Source organism: Ammospiza caudacuta, chromosome 25 (assembly GCF_027887145.1).
Source record: "Ammospiza caudacuta isolate bAmmCau1 chromosome 25, bAmmCau1.pri, whole genome shotgun sequence".
NCBI lineage: Eukaryota > Metazoa > Chordata > Aves > Passeriformes > Passerellidae > Ammospiza > Ammospiza caudacuta.
In genome coordinates, this window is record NC_080617.1 from 7,673,669 (window position 1) to 7,696,047 (window position 22,379).

At 67.8% G+C, this 22,379-nt stretch overlaps 3 protein-coding genes across 3 annotated transcripts; 2 read left to right on the forward strand and 1 right to left on the reverse strand.

The window, feature by feature from the left end:
- Positions 1–3,931: 3,931 nt before the first annotated feature.
- SYTL1 (synaptotagmin like 1) lies at positions 3,932–9,351 on the forward strand. The gene is made up of 16 exons (XM_058819639.1): positions 3,932–4,015; positions 4,560–4,672; positions 5,591–5,852; positions 6,158–6,303; positions 6,431–6,530; positions 6,832–6,871; positions 7,085–7,175; positions 7,324–7,406; positions 7,682–7,801; positions 7,898–8,064; positions 8,139–8,241; positions 8,337–8,498; positions 8,566–8,644; positions 8,741–8,840; positions 8,912–9,117; positions 9,212–9,351. The coding sequence occupies exons 3-16, from the start codon at positions 5,641–5,643 to the stop codon at positions 9,349–9,351; spliced, it is 1,749 nt and encodes a 582-aa protein (XP_058675622.1). The 5' UTR covers positions 3,932–4,015; positions 4,560–4,672; positions 5,591–5,640.
- Positions 9,352–10,091: 740 nt separating this feature from the next.
- Positions 10,092–15,168, reverse strand: CD164L2 (CD164 molecule like 2). The gene is made up of 6 exons (XM_058819800.1): positions 14,993–15,168; positions 13,372–13,473; positions 12,864–12,941; positions 12,621–12,686; positions 11,865–12,033; positions 10,092–10,449 (listed from the first exon to the last, which is right to left on the reverse strand). Exons 1-6 carry the CDS (start codon positions 15,075–15,077, stop codon positions 10,443–10,445), a joined length of 507 nt encoding a protein of 168 aa, XP_058675783.1. The 5' UTR covers positions 15,078–15,168; the 3' UTR covers positions 10,092–10,442.
- GPR3 (G protein-coupled receptor 3) lies at positions 14,495–18,189 on the forward strand. The gene is made up of 3 exons (XM_058819801.1): positions 14,495–14,504; positions 15,628–15,650; positions 17,302–18,189. The coding sequence occupies exon 3, from the start codon at positions 17,416–17,418 to the stop codon at positions 18,187–18,189; it is 774 nt and encodes a 257-aa protein (XP_058675784.1). The 5' UTR covers positions 14,495–14,504; positions 15,628–15,650; positions 17,302–17,415.
- The last annotated feature ends 4,190 nt before the right edge of the window (positions 18,190–22,379 follow it).

The following is a 22,379-nucleotide window of genomic DNA, read 5'->3' on the forward strand; positions in this document are numbered from 1 at the left end:
GAGACAGCTGGGCACGGGGGCTGTGCAGGGATTGGTGTGGGGGGCACAGCTGGGCACAGGGATTGGTGTGGGGGGCACACCTGGGCACAGGGATTGGTGTGGGGGGCACACCTGGGCACAGGGATTGGTGTGGGGGGCACAGCTCAGGTAGGATTGGCCATGGGGGGTTTGTCCTTGAGTGCCAGGCAGGAAGGGAGTCTGGCTGTGCCCTGGAACCCCTTGTACAGCTGGGTCTGCTCTGCAGGTGCTGGTTTTGGAGGGCTCTGAGCCAGGGGAGTTTTAACCCCAGCCTGTCATGTGCAGCTGAGCAGGTCCCTGCTGGATGTAGAGGGGGAGAAAGCTTTTCCACTCACACCTTTACCACCCTTGACAGGTTCCAAGGAATCCATTTCAGGGAGAGCTTGTGGCCAGCAAAGCTTTCCTGGGGTCCCTGCCGTGGCTGCAGCTTCCCCTGACTGCAGAGCCCACTCACTCACCGTCTGCCCGCTGGTTCTCACTCCCCTCCCCATGTGCCATTCCCTGACTTCTCTGGCCTTGTGGGAGGCTTGGGCCCCGCTCAAGCTCGTTTCTGTGCTTGTCCCTTTTCCTCAGTCGCTTTTAAGCCACCCCTCACACCTCCTGCTCATTACTGTCCCTCTGTCACCCCGTCGTGGCCTTGCCCCCCAGCCTGGAGCTGCTCTGTGCAGTCCCTCCCTTCCCCTCCCATGCTCAGAGCAGGGATGGAGGCGCTGGGGCACTGAAATCCCGATCAGAGAGAGCGGGGATGAAAGCACGGAGCGCTCGGGGAGCGCTGCCCGCAGTGCCCAGGGCTGGGAGAGGGCAGAGCTTTCCCTTGTGCTGATTTCAGAGCGATTCCTTGGAGTGCCGGCCCCGGGGCCGGAGCCACCCTCAGCAATAACCCCGAGCCCTCCCGTCCGTGTTTTATCCACGAGCTCTGCGAGAATTGCCAAAGCTGAGACTTGGGGGTGTGGGGGGGCCCCTGGAGTTCCAAAACCCCACTGTGAAATTCCCTCTCGTTTGCTCCCGATGCTTTTTACCAGAGCGGAGTTTGGAATGGCGAGGGCGAGCCCCCATCCCTCATCCTTTGTTCCCTTCATCTCTGCGGGGCGCTGGATTTCTTTGTAAATATTTAAACTCTGCTTCTGTGGTTTCATAATCCCGACGGCAGGGAAATAAACTGATTTCTGTGGATATCTCCCGGTGCTGCATCTCCTCCCAGCCCTCAGCCGAGAGCGGGGTTGGGATCGGGGTCTCCTGCCCCACCGAGCCCTGGCCCCTCTCCTGCCCAAAGGATCCTGGAGCTCCCACACCTTTGGCCTTGTGAGCTCGCCCTTTTCCCTGCTCCAGGGAAAACTCCCGACCCTGCTGCTGGGAGGGAGCTTTGGGGCAGGAGGATTCCCCATCCCTGCAGTTCCTGGGGTTTAATGCTGGGGCAGGGGCAGCCAAGTGTTCTGGGGTGGGAGATGCTTTTTTCCAAGGCTGATTCCCTTCAGCTGCGAACAGCCTCCCTTTTGTCTGTGCCCTTTTTTCTGGAGGCTCTGCTTTCCCAGCTCCTTTCCCTTCCCAGGGGAGGACACGCCTGGCCTGGCCCTGGGGCTGCCAGGAGCAAAGAGCCAGGCTCATTTTCCCCTCTCCCAGCAGGGTCTGCTGCCTGAGCTGAGCAGGGAAAGCTGTGCCTGCTGACTGCAGATGCAGCCACTGATTTTCTGTTCCATCTGATATCCAGGGGCTGGAGCTGCGGGCAGGGAGTACATCAGCCTTAAAATGGGGTTGTGTCCGAGGCCAGGGGATTTCATGGCGCAGCCATTTCATGGAGAAGCACCTGGATCTCCCGCTCAGCCCTGCAGGCAGCGAGCCCAGCTCCTGCGGGCTGGCAGGCGGCTCCCAGGGCTTTATCCCCACGCAGCTGTCGCTGGGAGGGGAGGTGAGGTGAGGCTGCAAAGCCCCCGGGACCGCCTCCGAGCCTGGCAGGATTGTGCAGGCAGTCTCCTGCTGCTGCTGCTGCTGCTGCCGGGAGCTCGGGGGCTCTGTGGGACAGGTGGGGTGAGCTGCGGGGTTCAGGGCACCTGAGGGGAGCAGCTGGGCCGAGCGTGCCCCTCTCGGGTGCCTTGGGCAGGGGGCTGCTGTGCCAGCCCTGCTCTCAGCGCGGCCCTGGGAGCCGGGAACGCTGCAGGATGGATGGAACATCAGGATCCTCCACTGCCGCATGGCCTGAGCGGGTCACTGCATCCATCCATCCATCCATCCATCCATCCATCCATCCATCCATCCATCCATCCCGTGTGTGCCACTATTGCAGGCAGTGCCAGGTGCCACATCACCGGGCCTGGCAGGGCAGAGGGCACGGGAGGCTGAGATCCCAGCAGAGGAAGGGGCCAGGTGTGCCCTATCCCTGTGGGGACACGCATGGCAGTGTCCAAGCTGGGGTGCTGTGCTGCAAGGGCTTCCCCACCATGCCCAAATCCACTGCTGGGGCTCCACCCGTGCTCCAGCCCCTGCTCCTGCCTCAGTTTCCCCCCAGGAGAACCAGACTTGCCTGAACCTCCCAGACCTGAGGAGCAGGTCCTGGAGGGGAGCAGGCTGGGACTCGCCCTGGCCAGGCTTGGGGCTGCCCATGCTGTGCCCAGGTGAGACAGAACCTGTGCCTGTGCCCACGAGCTGCCTGCAAGGAAAACCATCCCTGAGGGCTGGCCTGGCACCTGGCTTGGGTGTCACCGGTTGGTGCAGCTCTGTCCCCAGCACCCGAGGCTGTGGCTGAGAGCCAGCGCCCTCTCTGCACCCCTGGCTCAGCAGGGATGGGGTGGGACACACTGCAGGACGTGTCCTGCTTCTCCTCACCCCCTTCTCCATCCCAAAACCGCTCCTCACTGTGGGTGCTGCAGAGCAAAGGGCCCAGGGTGCCCAGCAAGGGCTTGGTGCCCACCTGGGGTCACCCAGAGCTGAGCCCTGAGGGGCCTCAGGTGTCCCCACACCCTTGTCCCTCTGCAGAGGCCCGGCTCCTCTGGGACCCGCCCAGAGCTGAGCAGCAGTGCCCTGCAAGGGGACAGGGAGGGAGGGGAGTGGCCCACAGAGGGACAGACACACGAAGCCACTGCTGAAGTCTCATTTCCTGAGACACCAGGCTAAAAATAATCCCCTTTTCTTGCGGTCCTGTGCTCGTGAAGTGCTGCCATCTCACATCAGAGCTGGGGGGGAGCCTGTCCCCCACCCCCAGCCAGCTGCTCTCCCTGTGGCATGGAGGGAAACTGAGGCACAGGTCCTGCTGTGGTGCTCCTGCCTGGGTTTATGCCAGCCTGGCACTGCTGGGCCCATCCTGCATGGTCCTGGCTGCTCAGGACCCCTGGCCACGCAGAGCAGGATGGAGGCGGTGTGTTAGTGCAATACAACAGTGGTGGGACAGGGAACGTGGGGCTGGGGGAGCCGTGGGGTGGCGTGGGAGGGGATGGGGGGGAACCACGGTTTGGGGAGGGGGCTGGGGCCGTCCCGTGGGCTGGGAATGCGTTCTGGGATGGGGGCACCCTGGGGATGGGGTCCTGCAAAGCCCCGGGGACCTGGGGCTCCACACTGGGCTTTGGGGTGGGGGCTGCAGGTGTGCTGCAGGTGTGCTGCAGGTGTGCTGCAGGTGTGCTGCAGGTGTGCTGCTCCCCCAGCCCAGCACAGACCAGTCCCCCCAGACACTCTCCTGGGAGTCCCAGAGCCACATCCTGCCCCCAGCCCCCGTGTGGCCCCAGGGTGGGACATCTCCCACCCCCTCCCCTTTTCCACACCCTGGAGTCTCCCCCAGGCTCGGGGTCCCCCGTCCCGGGCTCATCCCCGCCGCGCCGCCCCTTGGCGGGCGCTGCCGCCGCCCAGTTCAGCCCGGTTCAGCCCGGTTCAGCCCCGTCCCGCGGCGCTGCCGGCTGCAGTCGCTGCCTCGGTGCCGCCGGGTGCGGAGGCGCTCCCGGGGCTGCGCTGGAGTCACCGGGCACGGCCGGGCCGGGGCAGCGCCGGGGGCACGGAGAGCGCACCTGGGCAGGTGAGGGGGGCGCGGGGCTGAGCGGGGCCCGGGGGGCTCCGGGGGCCGCTCCCGCTGCTCTGGCCCCGCTCGGGGCTGCGCCCCCTCCTCCCCGTGCCCCGGTGGGGAGCCTGGGCTGGGGGCGCCGCTTTCAGGGGTGGCATTCCTTGTCCCCGGGCTGTGACACGGGCCTGGGGCTGACCCGAGCCCCCCGATGGGTCCCTGGTGCCGGGAGGAGCCGAGGGGGGCTCCGGGCAGCCCTGGGACCCGCCTGCGGGCTGGGGGCTCACCCGGGAGGGGCTGGCCGTGAGGGCACTGTGGGGAGGGGGCCTGGGGGGCGTTCCACGTCCCCCCTCCATCTTGTGGCGCTGCCTGCAGTGAGAAAAGGGGGGCGGGCAGGCCCCGGCTGCGGCTCGCTGGGGAGGCTGAACTGGTTTGACTGGTGCGGGGCGGGGGCCGGTGCCAGCACCCCCGGGGGCTCCGCTGCTGCTGCACGGCTCGGTCTGGGACCCCGAGGGAACGGGGCGCGCAGCAGCCCCGGCTCAGGCTAAGGTGACATTTTTAGGTGGTGGCTCTGTTCCGGGGTGGGGGAACCCCCCCGTGCGCCGGCGGTAAACAGGATACGGGCGGCTGCGGCGGGGAGACAGCGGCAGCATCGCCCCCGCCCCGGGAGAGAAGGTTCGTGCCCCCTGGAACCCTTCCTGACCCGGGCAGAGCCGGTTCGTGTCCCCGGGACCCCTCCTGGCCCCGGGGGGAGCTGGTTCGTGCCCCCAGACCTCTCCTGACCCCGGGGGGAGCTGGTTCGTGTCCTGAAACCCCTCCCGATCCCGCGGAGAGCCGGTTACTGCCCCCGGGACCCCTCCCAGAGCCATGTCGGGGCCGGTGTCTGAGGTCCCAGGGGCACCTGTGGGGCAGGGAAGGGACCCTCGAGGAGCAGGGGACAGGCTGGGACAGGGCCACCCGTGGGGCGGGCTCAGGGTCACCTCTGGGGCTGGGACAGGGCCGCTGCTGGAGACGGGACACCCCCGGGTCGGCTCTGTGGGTGCCCAGAACCCGGGGCGTGCCCGGGGGGTGCCCGGGGGGTTCAGGCTGCTCCTGCCCCGCGGCTGCCGCAATTTCCTGCCCTGGGTGGCTCCAGGCAGCGCTTTCCCAACGCCGGGGACAGGAAGGGCCGCGGTGAGGCAGCGCCGGGCATGGGGCAAGACCCTCTGGAGATGCGATGGGCTGGGCACGGCCTCAGCCTGGCTCGGCTCAGCCCATGGCAGGGACAGCCGAGCCCCTTCTGCCATCTGTCCGTGTGCCCTGGCAGCCGGCGAATCCCTGGGAAAGCGGCAGGGGCAGAGCCAGCCCTGAGCAAACACGCTGGGCAAACAGCGGCCGCGGGCAGGGCCGGGCTGGCACGGAGCCGGCAGCGGGAGGAGCGGCCCGGTGTGCCCGGGCTGCCGGCGCTCTTACCGGGCACCCTCGGTACCGGCACGGCGTCCCTGGGCTGCCCGTTCCCTTTACCGGGCACTCCCGGCGCCGGCCCGGTGTCCCCGTTCGTGGCCGGGGGTGCTCAGGGGCGCGGGCTGAGCCCACCGCTCCGTGTCCTTGCAGCGGGATGAGCGGGGGGGATCCCCCCCAGCTGCCCCCAGCTGTCTCTCCCGATGCTGGCGTCGCTGGTGCACGCCCGTCGCGCTGAGCGGCCCCTGGCCCCGCGCTGGCCCCGCGCTGGCCCCGCGCTGGCCCCGCCGCCCCGCATGGCGCTGCAGCCCGAGGAGCTGGACCTGAGCTTCCTGACCGAGGAGGAGCGCGGCTGCATCGCCCGCGTCCTGCAGCGGGACTGGCAGCTCCGCCGGCGGGAGGAGGGCCGCGTCAGGTGGGCGGGGGTCGGGGTCACCCTTGGGGACAGCGGGGAGCCCCAGCAGCAGCTCCCTGGCGTCTGAGTTCCCCGTTCCCAGAGCAGCCAGGCCGAGGGTCCCCTGCCCAGCGGGGATGGGGTCACCTCTGAGCTCAGGGTTTGTCACACCAGCACCCGGAGTCCCACAGGCCCTGGGGAGGGGTCCTGCTGTCCCCCAGGCCCTGCTGGGGCGGCTCCATCCCCTGGGGAGGCTCTGGGGCGGTGGCAGAGGGGCCGATGGCAGTGCCAGCCTGGCGGTCCCAGCGTCCCCTCCCGCCCACCAGCAAACTCCGCAAGTCGGTGTCGGACCCGGCGCGGCTGCGGAGCCTCACCGGGGACTGGTTCAGCGACGCCCGCGCCCAGCGCCACCAGCACCCGCTGGGCTCCGACCTGGTGCGGGCCTCCATCCGCCGCAGGAGGCGGCCCCGGGGTACGCGAGAGGCGCGGGGGGCACCGGGACCGGGCTCGGCCTGCTGAGCTCCCCAGGAACGGGGGGGACAGGGCTCGGCTCGCTGAGCTCCCCCAGCTCGGCTCGCTGAGCTCCCCGGTGTCCCCAGGAACGGGGGAGCTGGAGCGCGGCCCCAGCCTGGAGGCCATCGATGAGCCGCTGGCAGAGGACAGGGAGGATGAGGATGGTGCCTTGGAGACGGACGCGAGGTGAGGAAGGAAGGAAGGGCATCATCACCCCGCAGGTGCCCCAGGGCTGGTGGCACCTCACTGGTGCCCGCTGGGGCTGGCACGAGGGGGCTGGAGGGGCAGAACCCCCGGTGCAGGGGACGGTGCAGTCAGGGCTGGTGTCTGCCCCTGTGTCCACCACTGTCCCCCACCATCCCAGCATCTGTCTGTCCACCACCCCACTGTCCTCTGTCCCTCTGTCCATCTGTCCCAGTGTCTCCCACTGTCCTGGTGTCTGTCTGTCCACCATGCAGGCCAAACTAACGGTGGTCTCTTCCCGCAGTTCCCCCCCCAAGGAGGTGCAGGAGGCCACGGAGCCCCAGGTGGGTCCCTGCTGGGAGCCGAGCAGTGGGGTTCACCCTGCAGCACCCCAAGTGCCATTCCAGCGTTGTGCTGCACTTGGAGTGATGGGAAACATCCCACAAAATGTCCCGTGGGTGTCCCTTGGGTCATCCCTCATCCAGGAACACAGAGGGGAGGCCTGGGCTGGGGGATGAGGGGGTGCCCGGGGTCCCCTCTGACCCTTTCCCTCTCAGCCCAGCCCCCCCGGCCCGGCTGTGGAGGGGACCCCGGGGTCACAGCCCGTGCTGCAGGGTGACACCCCCCCGAGGGAGCAGGACAGCCCAGGTGAGTAGGATGGGGTCGGTGCTGGGGGTGCTGGAGCCCCCCAGCCCTGCAGGGATCCCCTTCCTGCCCCCCCAAACTGCGGCCCTGCAGGGATCCCCCTCCTGCCGCCCCTGCCCCTTGGACCCCCGCCCACCCCTTGTCTTTGCAGGTGACACGGGGGGTCCCTCCCTGGGCTGGAGCAGCACCGAGGAGGAGCCAGACTCAGCACAGAGCAGCCACAGCGCTGGGCAGGTGGGATGGGGCTGGGGGACTACATGAGATTGGAGGGCTGGAGAGGGTCGTAAGGAGTTTTGGAGGGGGCATGTGGGGTTTTGGGGGTCTGGAGGTGTCTGTCTGGGGTTTTGGGGGTCTGGAGGTGTTTGTGTGCGGTTTTGGGGACCCGGGGGGACTGGACAAAACCAGCACAGCATGAGCTGCACCCAAGCACCAGGCCCTGCTGGGAGCTGGCTGTCCTCGGTGGGTCTGGGGGCCCAAGGGGGGGTGCTGACCCCTCTTTGCATTTCCAGAGACCAGAGACCCCCCAGACGGATCAGACCCCCCCAGACCCACTGACCCCACAGAACGGCCACACGCCCCCGAGGCTGCTGAGCACCAGCTCCTCTGTGTCCAGCCTCAGCTCCTCCACGGTACTGGGACGGGGATGGGATGGGATGGGACTGGGCTTTGGGCTGGTGCAGGGCGGGCAGGGGCCACCTCCCCATCGCCCCTCACTCTTTCCCCAGCTGAGCGGGAGCCTGATGAGCCTGTACAGCGAGGGGGAGCTGGGCCGGGTGCCCGTGCGGGGCTGCGTGCAGTTCTCCCTGCGCTACCAGGCGGCCGAGAAGGAGCTGCAGGTGCACGTCCTGCGCTGCCGCCAGCTGGCCGAGGCCAAGAAGCAGCGCTCGGACCCGTGAGTGCCCCCGCCCCGCGGCGCTGCCCAGGGAGCCCCCGGCCCAGCGCCCCCAGCCCCTTTCTCGGCCCCAGGTACATCAAGACCTACCTGCTGCCCGACAAGTCCAACCGCAGCAAGCGCAAGACCGCCGTGAGGAAGAGGAGCTTGGACCCCGTCTTCAACGAGACCCTCAAGGTTCCTGGCCCTCCTTGGGGCGGGCTGGGGGGTCCCCAGGCTCAGACCGGGTGGGTGGGGATGGGCAATCTCACCCCGTGTGCCCTCCCCGCCAGTACAAGCTCGAGAAGAGGGACCTGCAGGGCCGGACCCTGAACCTGTCCGTGTGGCACCACGACAGCCTGGGCAGGAACCTCTTCCTGGGCGAGGTGGAGGTGGCGCTGGGCACCTGGGACTGGGCCAACACGCGACCCGAGTGGTTCAGCCTGCAGCCACGGGTGAGCCGCCCCCCTCCCGAGCCCCCCGTGGGCGCAGTGCCCCCGTAACCCCCCCTGTGCCCCTCAGATGCCCATCCCCTCGGACGGGCTGGCCAGCCGTGGCAGCCTCAACCTGGCACTCAAGTTCATCCCTGCTGGCTCGGAAGGTGAGCGGGGCCTGTGGGCAGCCGGGGGGTGGCATGGCACAGCACGCCATGGCACGGCACGGCATGGCACGGTGCCCCTGACCCCTCTGCCCCCAGGAGCGGGGATGCCGCCCACGGGCGAGCTGCACATCTGGGTGAAGGATGCTCAGGGCCTCATCCCGCTGCAGAGCGGCACCGTGGACGCCTTCGTGCAGTGGTAAGGGTGGGGGTGACACCGGGGACACCCGAGGGGCGGCTGGGGCGCCCCCTGACCCTGTGTCCCCCCAGCTACGTGCTGCCCGACGACAGCAAGGCCAGCCGGCAGAAGACGCGGGTGGTGAAGCGCAGCCTGAACCCCCTCTTCAACCACACCATGGTGTACGACGGCTTCCAGGCCAGGGACCTGGCCGAGGCCTGCGCCGAGTTCACCCTCTGGCACCACGAGGCCTTCTCCAAACGGCAGCTGGGCGGCATCCGCCTCAGCCTGGGCACCGGTGAGAGCAGGGGCTGTCCCCGGGCTGTCCCCAGCGTGTCCCCAGCCCCCAGTTTGTCCCCATGGCCGGCGCTGACGCGCTCCTCTCCCCGCAGGCAGCAGCTACGGGCTGCCCGTGGGCTGGATGGACTCCACGGCCGAGGAGCAGAGCGTGTGGCAGCAGCTGCTGCAGCAGCCGGGGCGCTGGGTGGAGGCGCTGCTGCCCCTGCGCACCGACCTGGTGCCCCGCGGGTAGCCCCCAGACCCACGGAGCGGCCGGGGCCACGGGACTGTGGGGTCCGGGCGGGCTGGGGTCTGTGCCCTCCCTCAGCAGCAATGAAGGGGCACCAGAGGGCACATCTGGCGGCTTTGTATTGCTGTGGGCACATCTGGCGGCTTTGTATTGCTGTGGGCACATCTGGCGGCTGTTCATTGCCCTGGCCAGCATCCCCTGCCTTCTCCCTCCGCTGTGGGGCTGGAGCTGCTGCGCCCCACTGCTCCCGGTGTGGGGCTGGAGGTGTCTGTATGGGGTTTTGGGCACCTGGGGGGACTGGAGTCACACACTCATCCTCACAGAACAAACCCCTCTCTCAAACTTCTCCACATCCCTAGGGTACTTTAACCCTTTAATCCACTGCCTAAGCATAACTAATTTCCTCAACAGAGGACAAAACTTTGCCTCTCACCTTACTGACCTTTCCTTCCACGCCCGTCCTTCCAGCCCCGGGGGGCACGGGGGCCCTGCTCTGCCAGGGTGCCCCATTCCTTACTGGGGTGCCCCACACCGGGCTGCCCCATCCCCCTGGGACCCCACACCGGTTCCCAGTCACTGGGGGGACTGGAGTCACTTGGGACCACCCCCCAATCCCACCCTGTGGCAGAGCAGCCAAATCCACAAAGGTGTTTTTGCTGTCCCAGGACTGCTGGGGCTGCGGGGTGACAATGACATGGACACCAGAAATTACAGGAAAATCCTTTATTGGTTTCTGTGCCCCCGGTATGGGGCTGGGGTCCCAAAGGGTCCCCCGGTGCCCCCCATGGCCGTGTCCCCTGGTCCCTGGGTGCCCTGGCAAGCACAGGGTGGGGGCCCAAGGAGGGATTCAGGGCTGGAGGGGCCCCCCGGCCCAGCGGCACCCCTGGGAGCAGCCGGGGGGGCCCAGACCCCCGGAGCACCCCCAGGCACCGTGCAGGGGGGTCGGGGGTGCCTGTCCCACCCCGGCTCCTGGCCTTGCATAGTCGTGGTGGGGGGCTGTGTGGGGTTGCAGCCCCCTGGCCGCGGGCAGGGGGACACCAGCGGTGGCCTCTTCACTGGGGGGGCCAGGACAGCGACCCCAGCCCGGGGGGGGCTCAGATCCTGGGGGTTGGACAGAGAGGAGACGTAGCAGGAAAGGGGCTCCACCCTGGGGGTCCCGGCCCCTCACGGCCCCAGGGGGGGTTTGGGGTGTCCCAGGGCCCACCCACGCCAAGGGGGAGGGTTGGACTGCACTGAAGGGAGGGAGGGGTCCCCTGCACCCCCCAGACACAGCACAGACACCGCTTGGAGGGAGGGGGGGTCCCCTGTACCCCTCCCCACCACAGTAAGCCCCGGACACAGCACAGACACCGCCTGGCAGAGTTTAATGGGGCAGCCCGAGCTACAGCGTCACCCCACAGCACACGGCACGCACCCCCTCCCCAAAACAGCACACAGAGAGGGTGGGGGAGAGGGACCCCCGAGCCCCCCAGAGCACACAGAGGCACAGCAAAGCACACAGCAAGGCCCTGGCTCCGCTCCCCTGCCGGGCACGGGGGATCGGGCAGGGCTGGGAGCTCCGGCCAAAATCCTGCAGGGAGAAGCACCCGGGAGCCCCGAGGGGACCCCCAGCCCCATGAGCCTCGAGACTGTGGGGAGGCAGTGGGGCAGGGGGTGCTGAGAGTGGGAGGGGGCTGCTGGGGCCAAACTGGGGCCAGACGGGGAGCCCTGCGTTCCCCTGCTCGCAGGGAGGCTCAGGGTGGGGCTGGGGGCACTGGGGGTACAGGGGACACCTCACCCCAGTGGCAGAAGGGGCTCTATGGGGCTGCCCCCCGAGGGGCTCCATGCCACAAAGGGGGCCAGGGGGAACCCCCTTCCCTTCCCTCCCTAACAACCGACAGGAAACAGCAAAACCAGTTGGGAAACGCCGTCATGCAAACCAGCAGGGAGGGCCCCGTCCCCTGTGCCCGGGGAGGGCGAGGCAGGGGTGAAGCTCTGGGGAGGATGGGGTGGGGGGCACCCCCTGCCCTCTGCCCAGCACCTACTGGTTGTCCTCTCTGCAGCGTGGAAGGAAAGAGAGAGGGGGCACGGCCCCACATCAGACACGGCGACCCTGGGACGAGGGGACAGCACCGAGACCCCCTGGCAGGGCCCAGGGACACATCTGGCACATCTGGGACCCCCCCGGCAGTGCCTAGGGACACATCTGGGACCCTCCCAGCCCTGGGGGGGCTCAGAGCCAGGACCCAGACAGACAGACAGGCAGAGGGGGCAGGACAGCTGGACAAGGGGACAGGCAGGGGGATGTGAACCCTCCATCTCCCAAATCATCCCCTGAAGCGTGGGGACAGACTGGCACAAAGAGCCACGGGACACGGGACAGAGGGACACAGCACAGTGGGGACACAGGACAATCGGACACAGGACAGAGGGGACACAGGACACTCCCCAGGTGACCCAGTCCTGACCGCAGGGATGGCCTGGCCCGGGTCCCCTCCCTCCCTCCTGAATCCCGGGAAGCTTGGGGGAGCCCTTACAGCGTTTGGTAGGTGCTGTCCTTGGACTTGATGAACTTGAAGAGGAAGAAGGCCACGGCCTGCAGGCACAGCACCAGCACCATGCCCCCGATGAAGCTGGCCGTGTCGAAGCCGGGCGCGTGGAACTCAGGGCTGCCCGTCAGCGGGGCACTCGTGGTGGTGGTGGTCCCTGGTGCCAGGGAAAACTGGGGTTTGGGCAGCCGTGGGGGCTGCTGGCACCCCTGACACCAAAGAGAGGGGATTTGGGGTGCCAGGGGTCCTGAGGAAACTGTGGCTGCTCAGGGAGGGATGGCAGCTCCCACCTTGGAGCTGGGGTGTCCCCACCAATCCGAGGCTGCTGGGATGGGCTCAGCCCCGTGCCAGAGCAGCTGGAGCTGCAGGAAAGGAGCCAGCAGCAAGAAGATCCCGGCGGATCAATAATTCAGCAGGCTCCAGGCTCTGGTTTCCTGCTGTGCTCTCCAGTTCCCCCTTACTGGAAGAGGCTCCTGCTCCACTCCCAGCCAAGGCAGCTGGCAATTCCCAGCAAGGCTGGGGTCAGGGCTTGCTCCTGATGGGTGCCATGAGTGCAGAGAGAGGGGACAGGGACAGGGCTGTGACAGGGACAGTGGGGACATCCCTTGGCCCAGCACTGAGTCAGCTCCACTCATCCCTCCCAAAGGGACGTGAGCTAGAGAGGGAAGAGCCTTGCTGGGACAAGTCCCTGGGGCACCCAGGACCCCACCCCACGGCCTCCCACCCCTCCCCAGAGCCACTCACTTGTGGGGTGTGTCACTGGCTCCTTGCTGTGGGACCGTGGGGGCTCCTCCGTGTGGGACTTCAGTGCTGGAGAAGGCAGGGACAGAGGGCAGGGGGTAAAGGGGTGTCAGGGGACATTGCCCCACAGCCCTGCAGCCATCCCCTCCTTCCCATGGTGGGATTTCACCCCCATGGCCCCCGCAGCAGCAGCAGCAGCTCTGTCCCCAAGGCCAGAGGGTCTGGGGGCTTTGGGCTCGGGGTTACCTCGGCACAGGGCGCTGCTGTTGTAGAGAGCGCAGGTCCCCTGCACCGCTGAGCCTCTCTGCACGCAGCTCCCTGCTCCTGGGGAAAGGAGCAGAGTTCTCAGGGATCCCCAGCCAGCCCTGCCCAGGCCCAGGGCTGCCCAGGCACCCGAGGGGTTGGGAGGAGGGGGTTTCATTCCTGGGCTGGGTATCCCCCTGGGGGTCAGGGATTGGGGGCTCAGAGCTGCACCCCGCAGGGCAGAGCCCCAGGCAGGGCCTTTGGGAGCAGCTGAGATGGGGAAAGCAGCTGGGACTGGGCACCCAAGGGTGCTGGGAGCCACCACCCCGGGCACTGGGGCTGGGGAGGGCTGGTGGGAGCCCCTCTGTGTGCCCACCCAGCCGAGACCCTCACCTGGCTCCTCGGGGGTCCCCAGCCCCTCACTGGCTCCTCGGGGGTCCCCAGCCCCTCACCTGGCTCCTCGGGGGTCCCCAGCCCCTCACTGGCTCCTCGGGGGTCCCCAGCCCCTCACCTGGCTCCTCGGGGGTCCCGCAGCCCGCCCAGACGCAGCCGGTGCCGTTGTGGGGGTGCACAGCTGTGCACAGCTCGCAGGAGCTCAGCTGGCCACACTCTCCTGCCAAAGCCGGGGAGGGGCCGTGAGGGCAGCGCCAGCACCCACCCTGCGGCCCTGGGGAGGGGGCTGCACCCCCAGCCCCAATTCTGGTGGGGCAGCAGGAGGGAGGAGGGCACATCCCATAGCACCAAACCCGTCCCCATGGGGTGTTTGTAGCATCACCAGCCCTCCAGCGAGGGGACGGCCCCAGCTGCAGCTCCCACCCAGCTCACACAGGGCCCCCCCATCACCCACAGCGCAGGAAACACCCCCGGCACGGGGATCTGGGGTCCTTGGTGGAGGTTGGAACGAGAGCAGCCGCAGCTCCAGCCCGGCCGGGGTTACCCGGGCAGCGTCCCCGCTCTGCCCGCCCCGGCCATCCCGCGGGACCCCCGTTCCCGGCCCGGTGAGTCACCGGTGTGTGCGGAGCCGCTCTTCCCCCACCCGCGCTCATCATTAATTTACAGCGCTGGCTGCGCAGGGAGGCTGCGGGAGCCCTGCCCGCTCCCCATCCCGGAACGGGCCCGGGGCCGCTCCCCACGCTGGGGTGCCCCGGGCTCGCCGGGCAAACCCTCCGGGCCGGGCTCTCCGGAGCGGGCACAGGGAGCGGAGCGGGCACAGGGAGCGGAGCGGGCACAGGGAATGGAGCGGGCACAGGGAGCGGAGCGGGCACAGGGAGCGGAGCGGGCACAGGGAGCGGAGCGGGCACAGGGCACCGTGCCGGCAGCGCTCCCCTTTGGGGCCACCGCTGCAGCCCCCCAGCTTTTAGGGCTCCCCAGACCCCTGCGCGGCTGGCAGGAAAGCCCCTTCCCCTCCTTGCCAGGAAAAGCCAAGGGGGCGCAAGGCACGGGAAGCGGAGATGCTGCGGCCCCATTGCCATGGCTACGGGAGGGGGGTGGGCACGCCGCTGGCCCCCCCTCCGGCATTCGGAGACCTGCCGGGAGCCAATGGGAAAGTAGGACTTTGTTCGCAAGGCTTTGGGCAGGTTTATAATTTATTTTTATCGCGGCAGGCGCAGGAACAGACGTGTGAGCGCAGCGCTGTCAGCTCCCGCTCCTGCCGCCAGGTGTGGGGAGGGAGGGAGGGAGGGAGGGGGCGGCCCAGGGCACCCCCCGCCCCCAGGGGCGCTCCGGGAACACGCGTGGGACCGGCCAGGGTGGAAACGTCTGCCTGCAGCAGCCGGGGATGGGAGCGGGGAGCGGGAGGAAGCCCGGGGTTTGCATAATTAATGCCCGGAGTTGCAGCGCCTCGGGAAGGAGGGGACGCTCCGCTCCCGTCTCCCCGCCACGAGGTCCCCACACTTTTTGGGGAGGACTGGGGCCCTGCTCGCCGCTCATCCCGCGCTCCCCCCTGGCCCTCGGGGGTCCCAGCCCGGAGCACGGACGGCAGCGGGGCTGGGGTCCCCCTCCCCCAAACCGAGCCCGGGCGACCGAGTTCCGTGGGGGCGAGAGAATCCCTAGGACAAACAGACCCCCACAGAAAAGTTGGGCTGCCCCGGAGCTGCCGAGGCCCGCGCTCCCCTCCCCGGCCCCGGCCGTACCTGCGCGGGTGGGAGCGGGTCCGTGCGCGCACAGGAGCGCGCACAGGAGCGCGCAGCGCAGCGCCGCGGGGCCCGGCGGGGCCATGGCCCGGCCCGGCTCGGCTCGGCCCGGCGCGGCACGGTCCCGGCGGATCTCCCGGGAGAGCGGAGCGCAGCAGATGCGCGCCCGCGGGAGGCGGCCCCGGCGGCGCGGGGGAGGGGGGGCGGCCCCGCCTCGGCCCGCCCCGCCCCGCCCCGGCGGGCCCGGCCCGGGCTGGGGGGGCTCTCACGGGGTGCGAACCCCCCATGGCACCCACCGAGCACCCACCCGTCGGCCGTGGGAGAGCCGGGGCTGCCCGGACTGCACACCTGTACACTCTGTGCACACCTGTACACAACCTGTACACACCTGCACCCCCTGTGCACACCTGTGCACACCTGTGCGCACCTGTACACATCTATACCCCCTGTGCACACCTGTACACACTGTGTACACTGCACACACACCGCACACCTGCCCATCCTGCACGCCCTGTACACACCTGCCCGCTCCGTGCGCCTGCAGCCGGCCTGTGCCCAGCGCCCCGCACACCCCGCACTCCCTGCCCGCTCCGGGCCCGTGCCCGGGACACTCCGGTCCCTGCCCGGGCTCCGAGGGGTCCCAGCAGAGCCTCAGCCGGTCCGGGCTCCCCGGGACCCCCTCTCTCCTCGGCGGGGACAGATCCCCGGCTTCGAGGAACCGGCGCCGGGGAAGAGTCCGGAGGAGCGCAGCCCTGTCCTTCCTCCTCTCCTCCTCCTCCTCCCCGGGGGCAGAGCTCCCGCAGCCCCCCCGGCCGCGCGTTCCCGCTCCTCCGGACCCTGAATTATTCAGCCCGGCTGTGGGAACGTCCCACGGGGACGCGCCGGGAGGGGAGGGCGCAGCGCAGCCCCGGCCGTGCGGAGGAAGGACGGGCCCCGTCCTCGACCACTCCTCACCCCCAGCTCGGGGCCGCCCCCTCCAGCGGAGCCCCCAAACCTCCGCATTGCGGGGGGAGAGAGGGCCGGGGCAGCCCCGTGCCCCGCTCCTTCCCGGCAGCACGGCGGTGACCGGGGCTGGGGGGTCCCTCGGGGCTGGGGGATCCCTCTGGGGTCCAGGGGTTCCTTGGTCGCTCGGGGGTCCCTCTGGGCTCGGGGTTCCCTCGGGGCTGGGGGGGTCCCTCTGGGCTCGGGGGTCCCTCTGGGCTGGGGGGGTCCCTCTGGGCTGGGGGGTCCCTCTGGGTGGGGGGTCCCTCTGGGCTCGGGGGTCCCTCTGGGCTGGGGGGTCCCTCTGGGGTCCCGGGGTCCCTCTGGGGTCCAGGGGTTCCTCGGGGCTCGGGGGCGGCGGGCGGGGGCGGGCGGGGGGTTGGGGGGGGGTGTGTGTGCGCGCTGTTTTTTTATGAATGAGCGGCGATTACTATGCGGCTCGCGCGCTCCCGCGCAGCCCGCGCGGGCGCTGATTGGCTCCGCGGCGGCATTGACGTCACGGCGGGGCCGGGGGCCGTGAGTCACCCGCGCCGGGCCCCCCCGGCCCCGCTCGGTCCGGGCGCTATAACTCGGCGGCGCCCATGGCACCGGGCAGCGCCGCGCAGCCCCGCAGGTGAGTGCCGGGCACCGGCGGCACCGGCGGAGGGGGGCCCGCTCTGGCGGAGCGCCGAGCCACGGGGAGGGTGGCGAGGGGCGGCCGTGCTGCCCGCCCGGGCAGGGGGAGAGCCCCAGGGTAAGGAGGGATGCCATGGTGGGGATAGAGGGGGGTGTCTGCTCCCGCGGGGTGATGGTCGGGGGGCAGGGGCACCCCTTTACCTGCTGCTGGAGATCCCCTCACTTTGGTGTTTTCCTTTGCCAGTCCTGCTTCTCTGGATTTACCCATCAAAATCATGCAGTGCCCATGCCCCGGCAGCTAAGGCAGGCATGAGCATGGGTGGCGTGTGTGTGTGCGTGTGTGCGTGTGTGTGTGCATGTCTGTATGTGTGTGTTCCCTCCCCTTTATTCACCTATTTATTTTATTCACCTATTCATTTATTTCTAAACCATCTTATCCAGAAAAATCCCCTCGGAGCAAACAGTGAGCACGCCCTCAACCTCCACTGCTCCGCCCACCCTCCTGAGGACAACTTTTGGGGGCAGGCAGTGCTGTCCCATCCAGGTGGCACAGGGACAGCTCGTGGACAGCAGCTGCTGGGGGCTGCTCTTGCAGGCCCCCCTCTGCCACCATGATGGAGAAAGGGCCCCCCAACTCCAGCGAAGGCCAGCAGGGCTGGTTCTCAGCCAGGAACGGCAGCGGCAGCTCCTTGGATCTGGAGTCTGTGGTGCAGCCCCTCGCCTTGAACCCGTGGGACGTTGTCCTCTGCATCTCGGGGACCATCATCTCCTGTGAGAACGCCATCGTGGTGGTGGTCATCTTCTACAGCCCGGCCTTCCGCGCCCCCATGTTCCTCCTGATCGGCAGCCTGGCCACCGCCGACCTGCTGGCGGGCGTGGGGCTGATGCTGCACTTTGCCTTCGTGTACTTCATCCCGTCCGAGGCCGTCAGCCTCCTCACCGTGGGGCTGCTGGTCAGCTCCTTCACGGCCAGCGTCTGCAGCCTGCTGGCCATCACCATCGACCGCTACCTGTCCCTCTACAACGCCCTGACCTACTGCTCGGAGAGGACGGTCACCAGGACCCACATCATGCTGCTGCTCACCTGGGGAGCCTCCATCGGCCACGGGCTGCTGCCCGTGCTGGGCTGGAACTGCCTGCGGGAGCCGTCGGCCTGCAGCGCGGCCAGGCCGCTGACCAGGAGCCACCTGGCGCTGCTGTCGGCCTCGGTGCTGGCGGTGCTGGCGGCGATGCTGCAGCTGTACGTGCAGATCTGCCGCATCGTGTGCCGGCACGCGCACCAGATCGCCGTGCAGAGGCACTTCTTGGCCGGCTCCCGCTACGGCGCCAGCTCGCGCAAGGGCATCGCCACGCCGGCCGTGATCCTGGGCACGCTGGCGTCCTGCTGGCTGCCCTTTGCCGTCTTCGGGCTGCTGGGGGAGCGCGGCTCCGCGGCGCTCTGCGCCCACGCCGCGCTGCTCCCCGCCGCCTACGGCTCGCTGCTGAACCCCGTCATCTACGCCTTCAGGAACCGCGAGATCCAGAAGGTGCTGTGGGCCACGTGCTGCGGCTGCGTGTCCCCCTCGCCGCCCTTCCGCTCCCGCTCCCCCAGCGACGTCTGATCCCCAGCCCTCACTCACCTTCCCTTCATCGCAGTCGGGGGGTTTGCTCTCATCTCCCCTTTTCATGCAGGAGCTCTTGGAAACAAGCAGCTCTTCCCAGCCTCGTCCTCTTAGGGCACAACCCCTTCTTCTCCTCTATTTTTCCACTTTTTGAATAGAGACAAAGATGTATTTTTTATCCATAATATAATCTATATTTATGTGTCAGAGAGAGGGGGCCGATCCTCATATTTTCTTTAAAACTATTTATGATGCTTTATTTTTTAAGGGTGGGGAAACGCCAGGAACGTTCACCCCCTCTTGTTGTTTTTACAACCTTGTTATTTACCTCAGATAGTCAAAATATATTTTATACATTTGGGGAAGGGGAGGAGAGACTCGTTGCCAGAGGAGGAGGGACTCAACCCCCTCCCCCTTCTCCCAGCCGTCCATTTATTTATTTATTGGTATTTGAATTATTATTTAATTCGATTTCCGTGCCTCCCTCCCGCGCCCAGCGCTGGGCCCTGCTGCCCTCTAGTGCTCGCTGCCTTCAGGAGGGGGGGGCTGCCCGATCCTCTGCACCCCCAAACCCACAATTTTGGGGTCCTCTGTGTGCTGCCACCCCCCTCACGGCACCCGGGGCCCCCCTGCCAAAGCCTTTCTTTGCACTGGGGTTGGATTTGCACATTTCTGGGGAGACGGATGTGAAAAGCCCCTTGTGAAGGGTACCCCTGGGCATGGGGACCCCTCGGGATGGGGACCCCTCGGTGGGTCAGGGTGGAGGGGCTGTTCTTGTTTACAACTCTGGTAGGGGAATAAATTAATTTGTGGTACGAGGCGCGGCTGTTTGATGCTGGGGAGGGGGTGGGTCGGTGTTTCCCGAGGGGGCAGAGCAGGGGGAGGTTCCCGAGCGCCACCGGGGCCATCCCCTGCTCCGTTTCCCTGCTCCCGGATGAGAGATGCCGAGTGACAGCGCTTCCCGCTCCCATCACATCCTGTTAGCAGGAGCTGGCCCGGGGGGAGCAGCGCGGATGGCCCTGACCATCCTCATCCTCGCAGGCCCAGCGGGCACAGGGGCTGCATCCAGCGCTGCTGGTGACATCCGACATGTCCCCCACCCAGGGATGGCAGGGGCTCATTCATGGCATCCATCCGAGGGGTGCAGCCTGGGCCCTCCACAGCAGGAATCTCTGCCTCCACCTCTGCCCCCAGACCCTCTCCTGGTGAGGGGGGCACAGGGGGCCGAGCCCAGCACCCCCTCACTGAGATTCCCAGAGTCACGGGATCTGAGCGCCCACCCCGGCTGCCTGCCAGGTTAATAATGGCAGAGCTAATTAGGGCAGCTCAGCCCCCGGGTACCGCCTGTGCACCCCCCGAGCCCCCCGAGCCCCCCGGCCGGGGCAGCCGCGCTCTCACAGCAATTTGTGCATCCCGGATGTGCCGGGATGCGGCAGAGCCCGGGGCCGGAGCAGCCGTGCCCAGGGATGCGTGCGGCCCCCGGCTCTGCTCACCTGGGCTGGGACCTGGTGGCAGCCCCGAGGCTGCGGCTGTTTATTGCACAGGAAACGCAGATTGCACCGGCTGAGCGCTGGCAGGGGCTGTGCCAGCAGGTGATGGGGCTGAGTGGGGGCTGAGGGACCCACAGATGGTCCCTGCTCTCCCAGGGCTGGGGATGGGGAATTTGGGGCTCCCCCGTCCCCAGCGAGGTTGAGCCGGAGGCTGGAGCTGCTCATTCTACCCAGGGCCCAGCTGAGATCCCTCAGGAGATAAATCCTGCCAAGCCTGCCTCCCCCAGCAGTGAAAACCCTGCAATTCCCAGCTCTGCTGTGCTCAGGGGCAGTTTTTACCTGGTGATTCTTAGATCAACATCACGTGGCAGCTGAAACGGCTTTTCTCTCCCTCGTGCCTCCCCTGCTGATGCCTTCAGAGGGAGCTTCTTTCTCCACGGTGTGCGAGCCCACCCAGTTCCTCCCACTCTCTGGGGTCCCTGTCCCTCGCTGGGGACAGGGTGGCACACCAGAGTGTGCAAGGCACAGAGGCAGCACCGTTCAGGTGTGCTGGAGCCCCGCGAATGTCACCCTCAGCCACCACGGGGCCATTGCCCAGCTCCGTGTGCCCCTTCCTGGGTGGGAGAGGCACCTTTGGCTCCTGCCTGTGCCCGTTCCCTGCCCCGGGAGGGATGGGGGAGCCCTGGGCTGGGGGAGCCCTGGGCTGGGGGAGCCCTGGGATGGGGGAACCCTGGGATTGGGGAGCCCTGGGATGGGGGAGCCCTGGGATGGGGGAACCCTGGGATGGGGGATCCCCAGCCCCAGCCCTGCTGGTCGCTCTCCAGCCAGCCCAGAGCCATTCCTGGCTGCTCCAGGCCTCTGGGGGATGATGGAGCAGGCAGGGACACACAGCAGGGCCCAGCCTGCTCCATTTTTGTGTGGAGAAAGATGCAATAAGTGAAGCTATAAAAAAAGAGTTAAATCCACCCAAGAAGGTGCCAGAGTGCTGAGCAGCCACCCCCATGCCAGGGATGTGCAGGAGAGGCTTGGGGGGGACCAAGAGCCCAACTTTGGGGTTAAAATACGAGCCAGGAGAGGTGGGCACGGCCTCAGCCCAGCTGTGCTGGCACATCTGGCAGGGCCAGCCCTCCCCAGGCTCCCAGCAGATGCTGCAGGCACAGGCAGCTCCTGTCCCCAAGGCCTGGCTGTGCTGCAGGGCCCGCAGGGGCTGGGTTGGGGTTCATTCACCTCTCTGCTGTGAGCAGCCCTGTCCTGCCGGCAGCAGTGGGGCCCAGATCTGGCTCCAAGCACTTGCCCTTGGCCACCGAGCGGGTGAGAGAGCTGGCAGCACCCACAACAGAGCCAGGGCTGCTCCCAAAGCACCCTGCTCCAGCCCTGGTGCCAAAAGCTCCGGGGTTTGCCAGATGGGAGGAGGGAAGGAGGCTGCTGCTGCCAAACCTCCCCCTGGCACCCCGAGCCCCAAGTGCCCTGCCTGGGGCGCAGCCCAGAGCTGCCCTTCCCACACCCCATGCCAGGGCTGGCTCTGTGCTCTCAGTGCCCCACTGGGTGCCCTTGATGGGACTCGAGTCCTGAGGCGCCTCCTCCTGCACCGCCCTGGCACCGCCGGGCCATGGGGAGGGCTGGCAGCTCCGCTTATGGGCCTGGGTTACATTTAAATGAGAAACCTCAGCCCTAGCTTGGGGGATTTTGTTTCCTTGGAAGCGGCAGCAGGCAGGAAATGAAGAAAACACGGCCCTGCTGTAAGTGTTTTACCAAATGCCGGAGGCAGCGGGAGGCACAGCCCGGCACAGCCTGGCCCCGAGCATCAGCCCCGGCCACCACCACAGCCATCCACGGCTCTGGGGCATCCTCGGCGCTGCCCAGGGAGGGAGGCCTGTCTGGAAGGGCTGTGTTGGTGGGGAACAGCAGAGCCCAAGGAGAGGGGCTCCGCAGCCTCCCATTTTATCCCTGTCCCCCAAGGCGGCCTTGTGCCACAAACCCACGGCCGTGCAGGGACCCGGGGCCAGCAGGACCCTCTGCTCCCCACAGGGAGCTCCAGAGGAGCAGGCTCCCGGCTGGCTCAGGGCTGGGGCTTTGTCTGCCTGGATGGGCACAGTAACTCAGGCCTGGCCACCTCCCCAGCCCTGCCTTAAGCCCTGGCCACGGCGGCGCTGGCCTTTGCAGAGCGGCTGAGCCCGGCGCAGAGCCGCTGCCCTGCCAGACTGCAGAAACTTGAGCTCCAAATAACATAATTCCTCTGGCACCCCGTGGTTATTTGTGAGCTGCTGTGAGCAGATGGAAGAGTTACAGATAAAGCCATCCGCAGCACGGGAGCCGAATGCCTTCCCCACACACCCGCGTAGGCAACGGCAAAGGCAGGGAGGAGGAGAGAAAAGCCCACCAGGCAGCGGGAGCGCCAGAGAGGAGTCAGCCATTTCTGAGGGGCTGAGCTGCCATCTCAGCACACCTACGAGCGAGCAACGGGGACTTTCTGCTGGCACCGGGCCCTGCCGGGGTGCCGGAGAGGGGAGCGCTCTCCCTCCACCCGGGCAGTGCCAGTCGGGGGTGACATTGGCACGGCGGAGCTGCCACACACCGGGAGAGCAGGCTGCTAACGCTGATCCGAGCTGGCAGCGCCTGCACTCGCCTCGGTCCCACAGGGGGAATTAAGGGAGAGAGGCTGACGTCAGTGGTGGAAAGGACACACAGCCCACTCGTCCA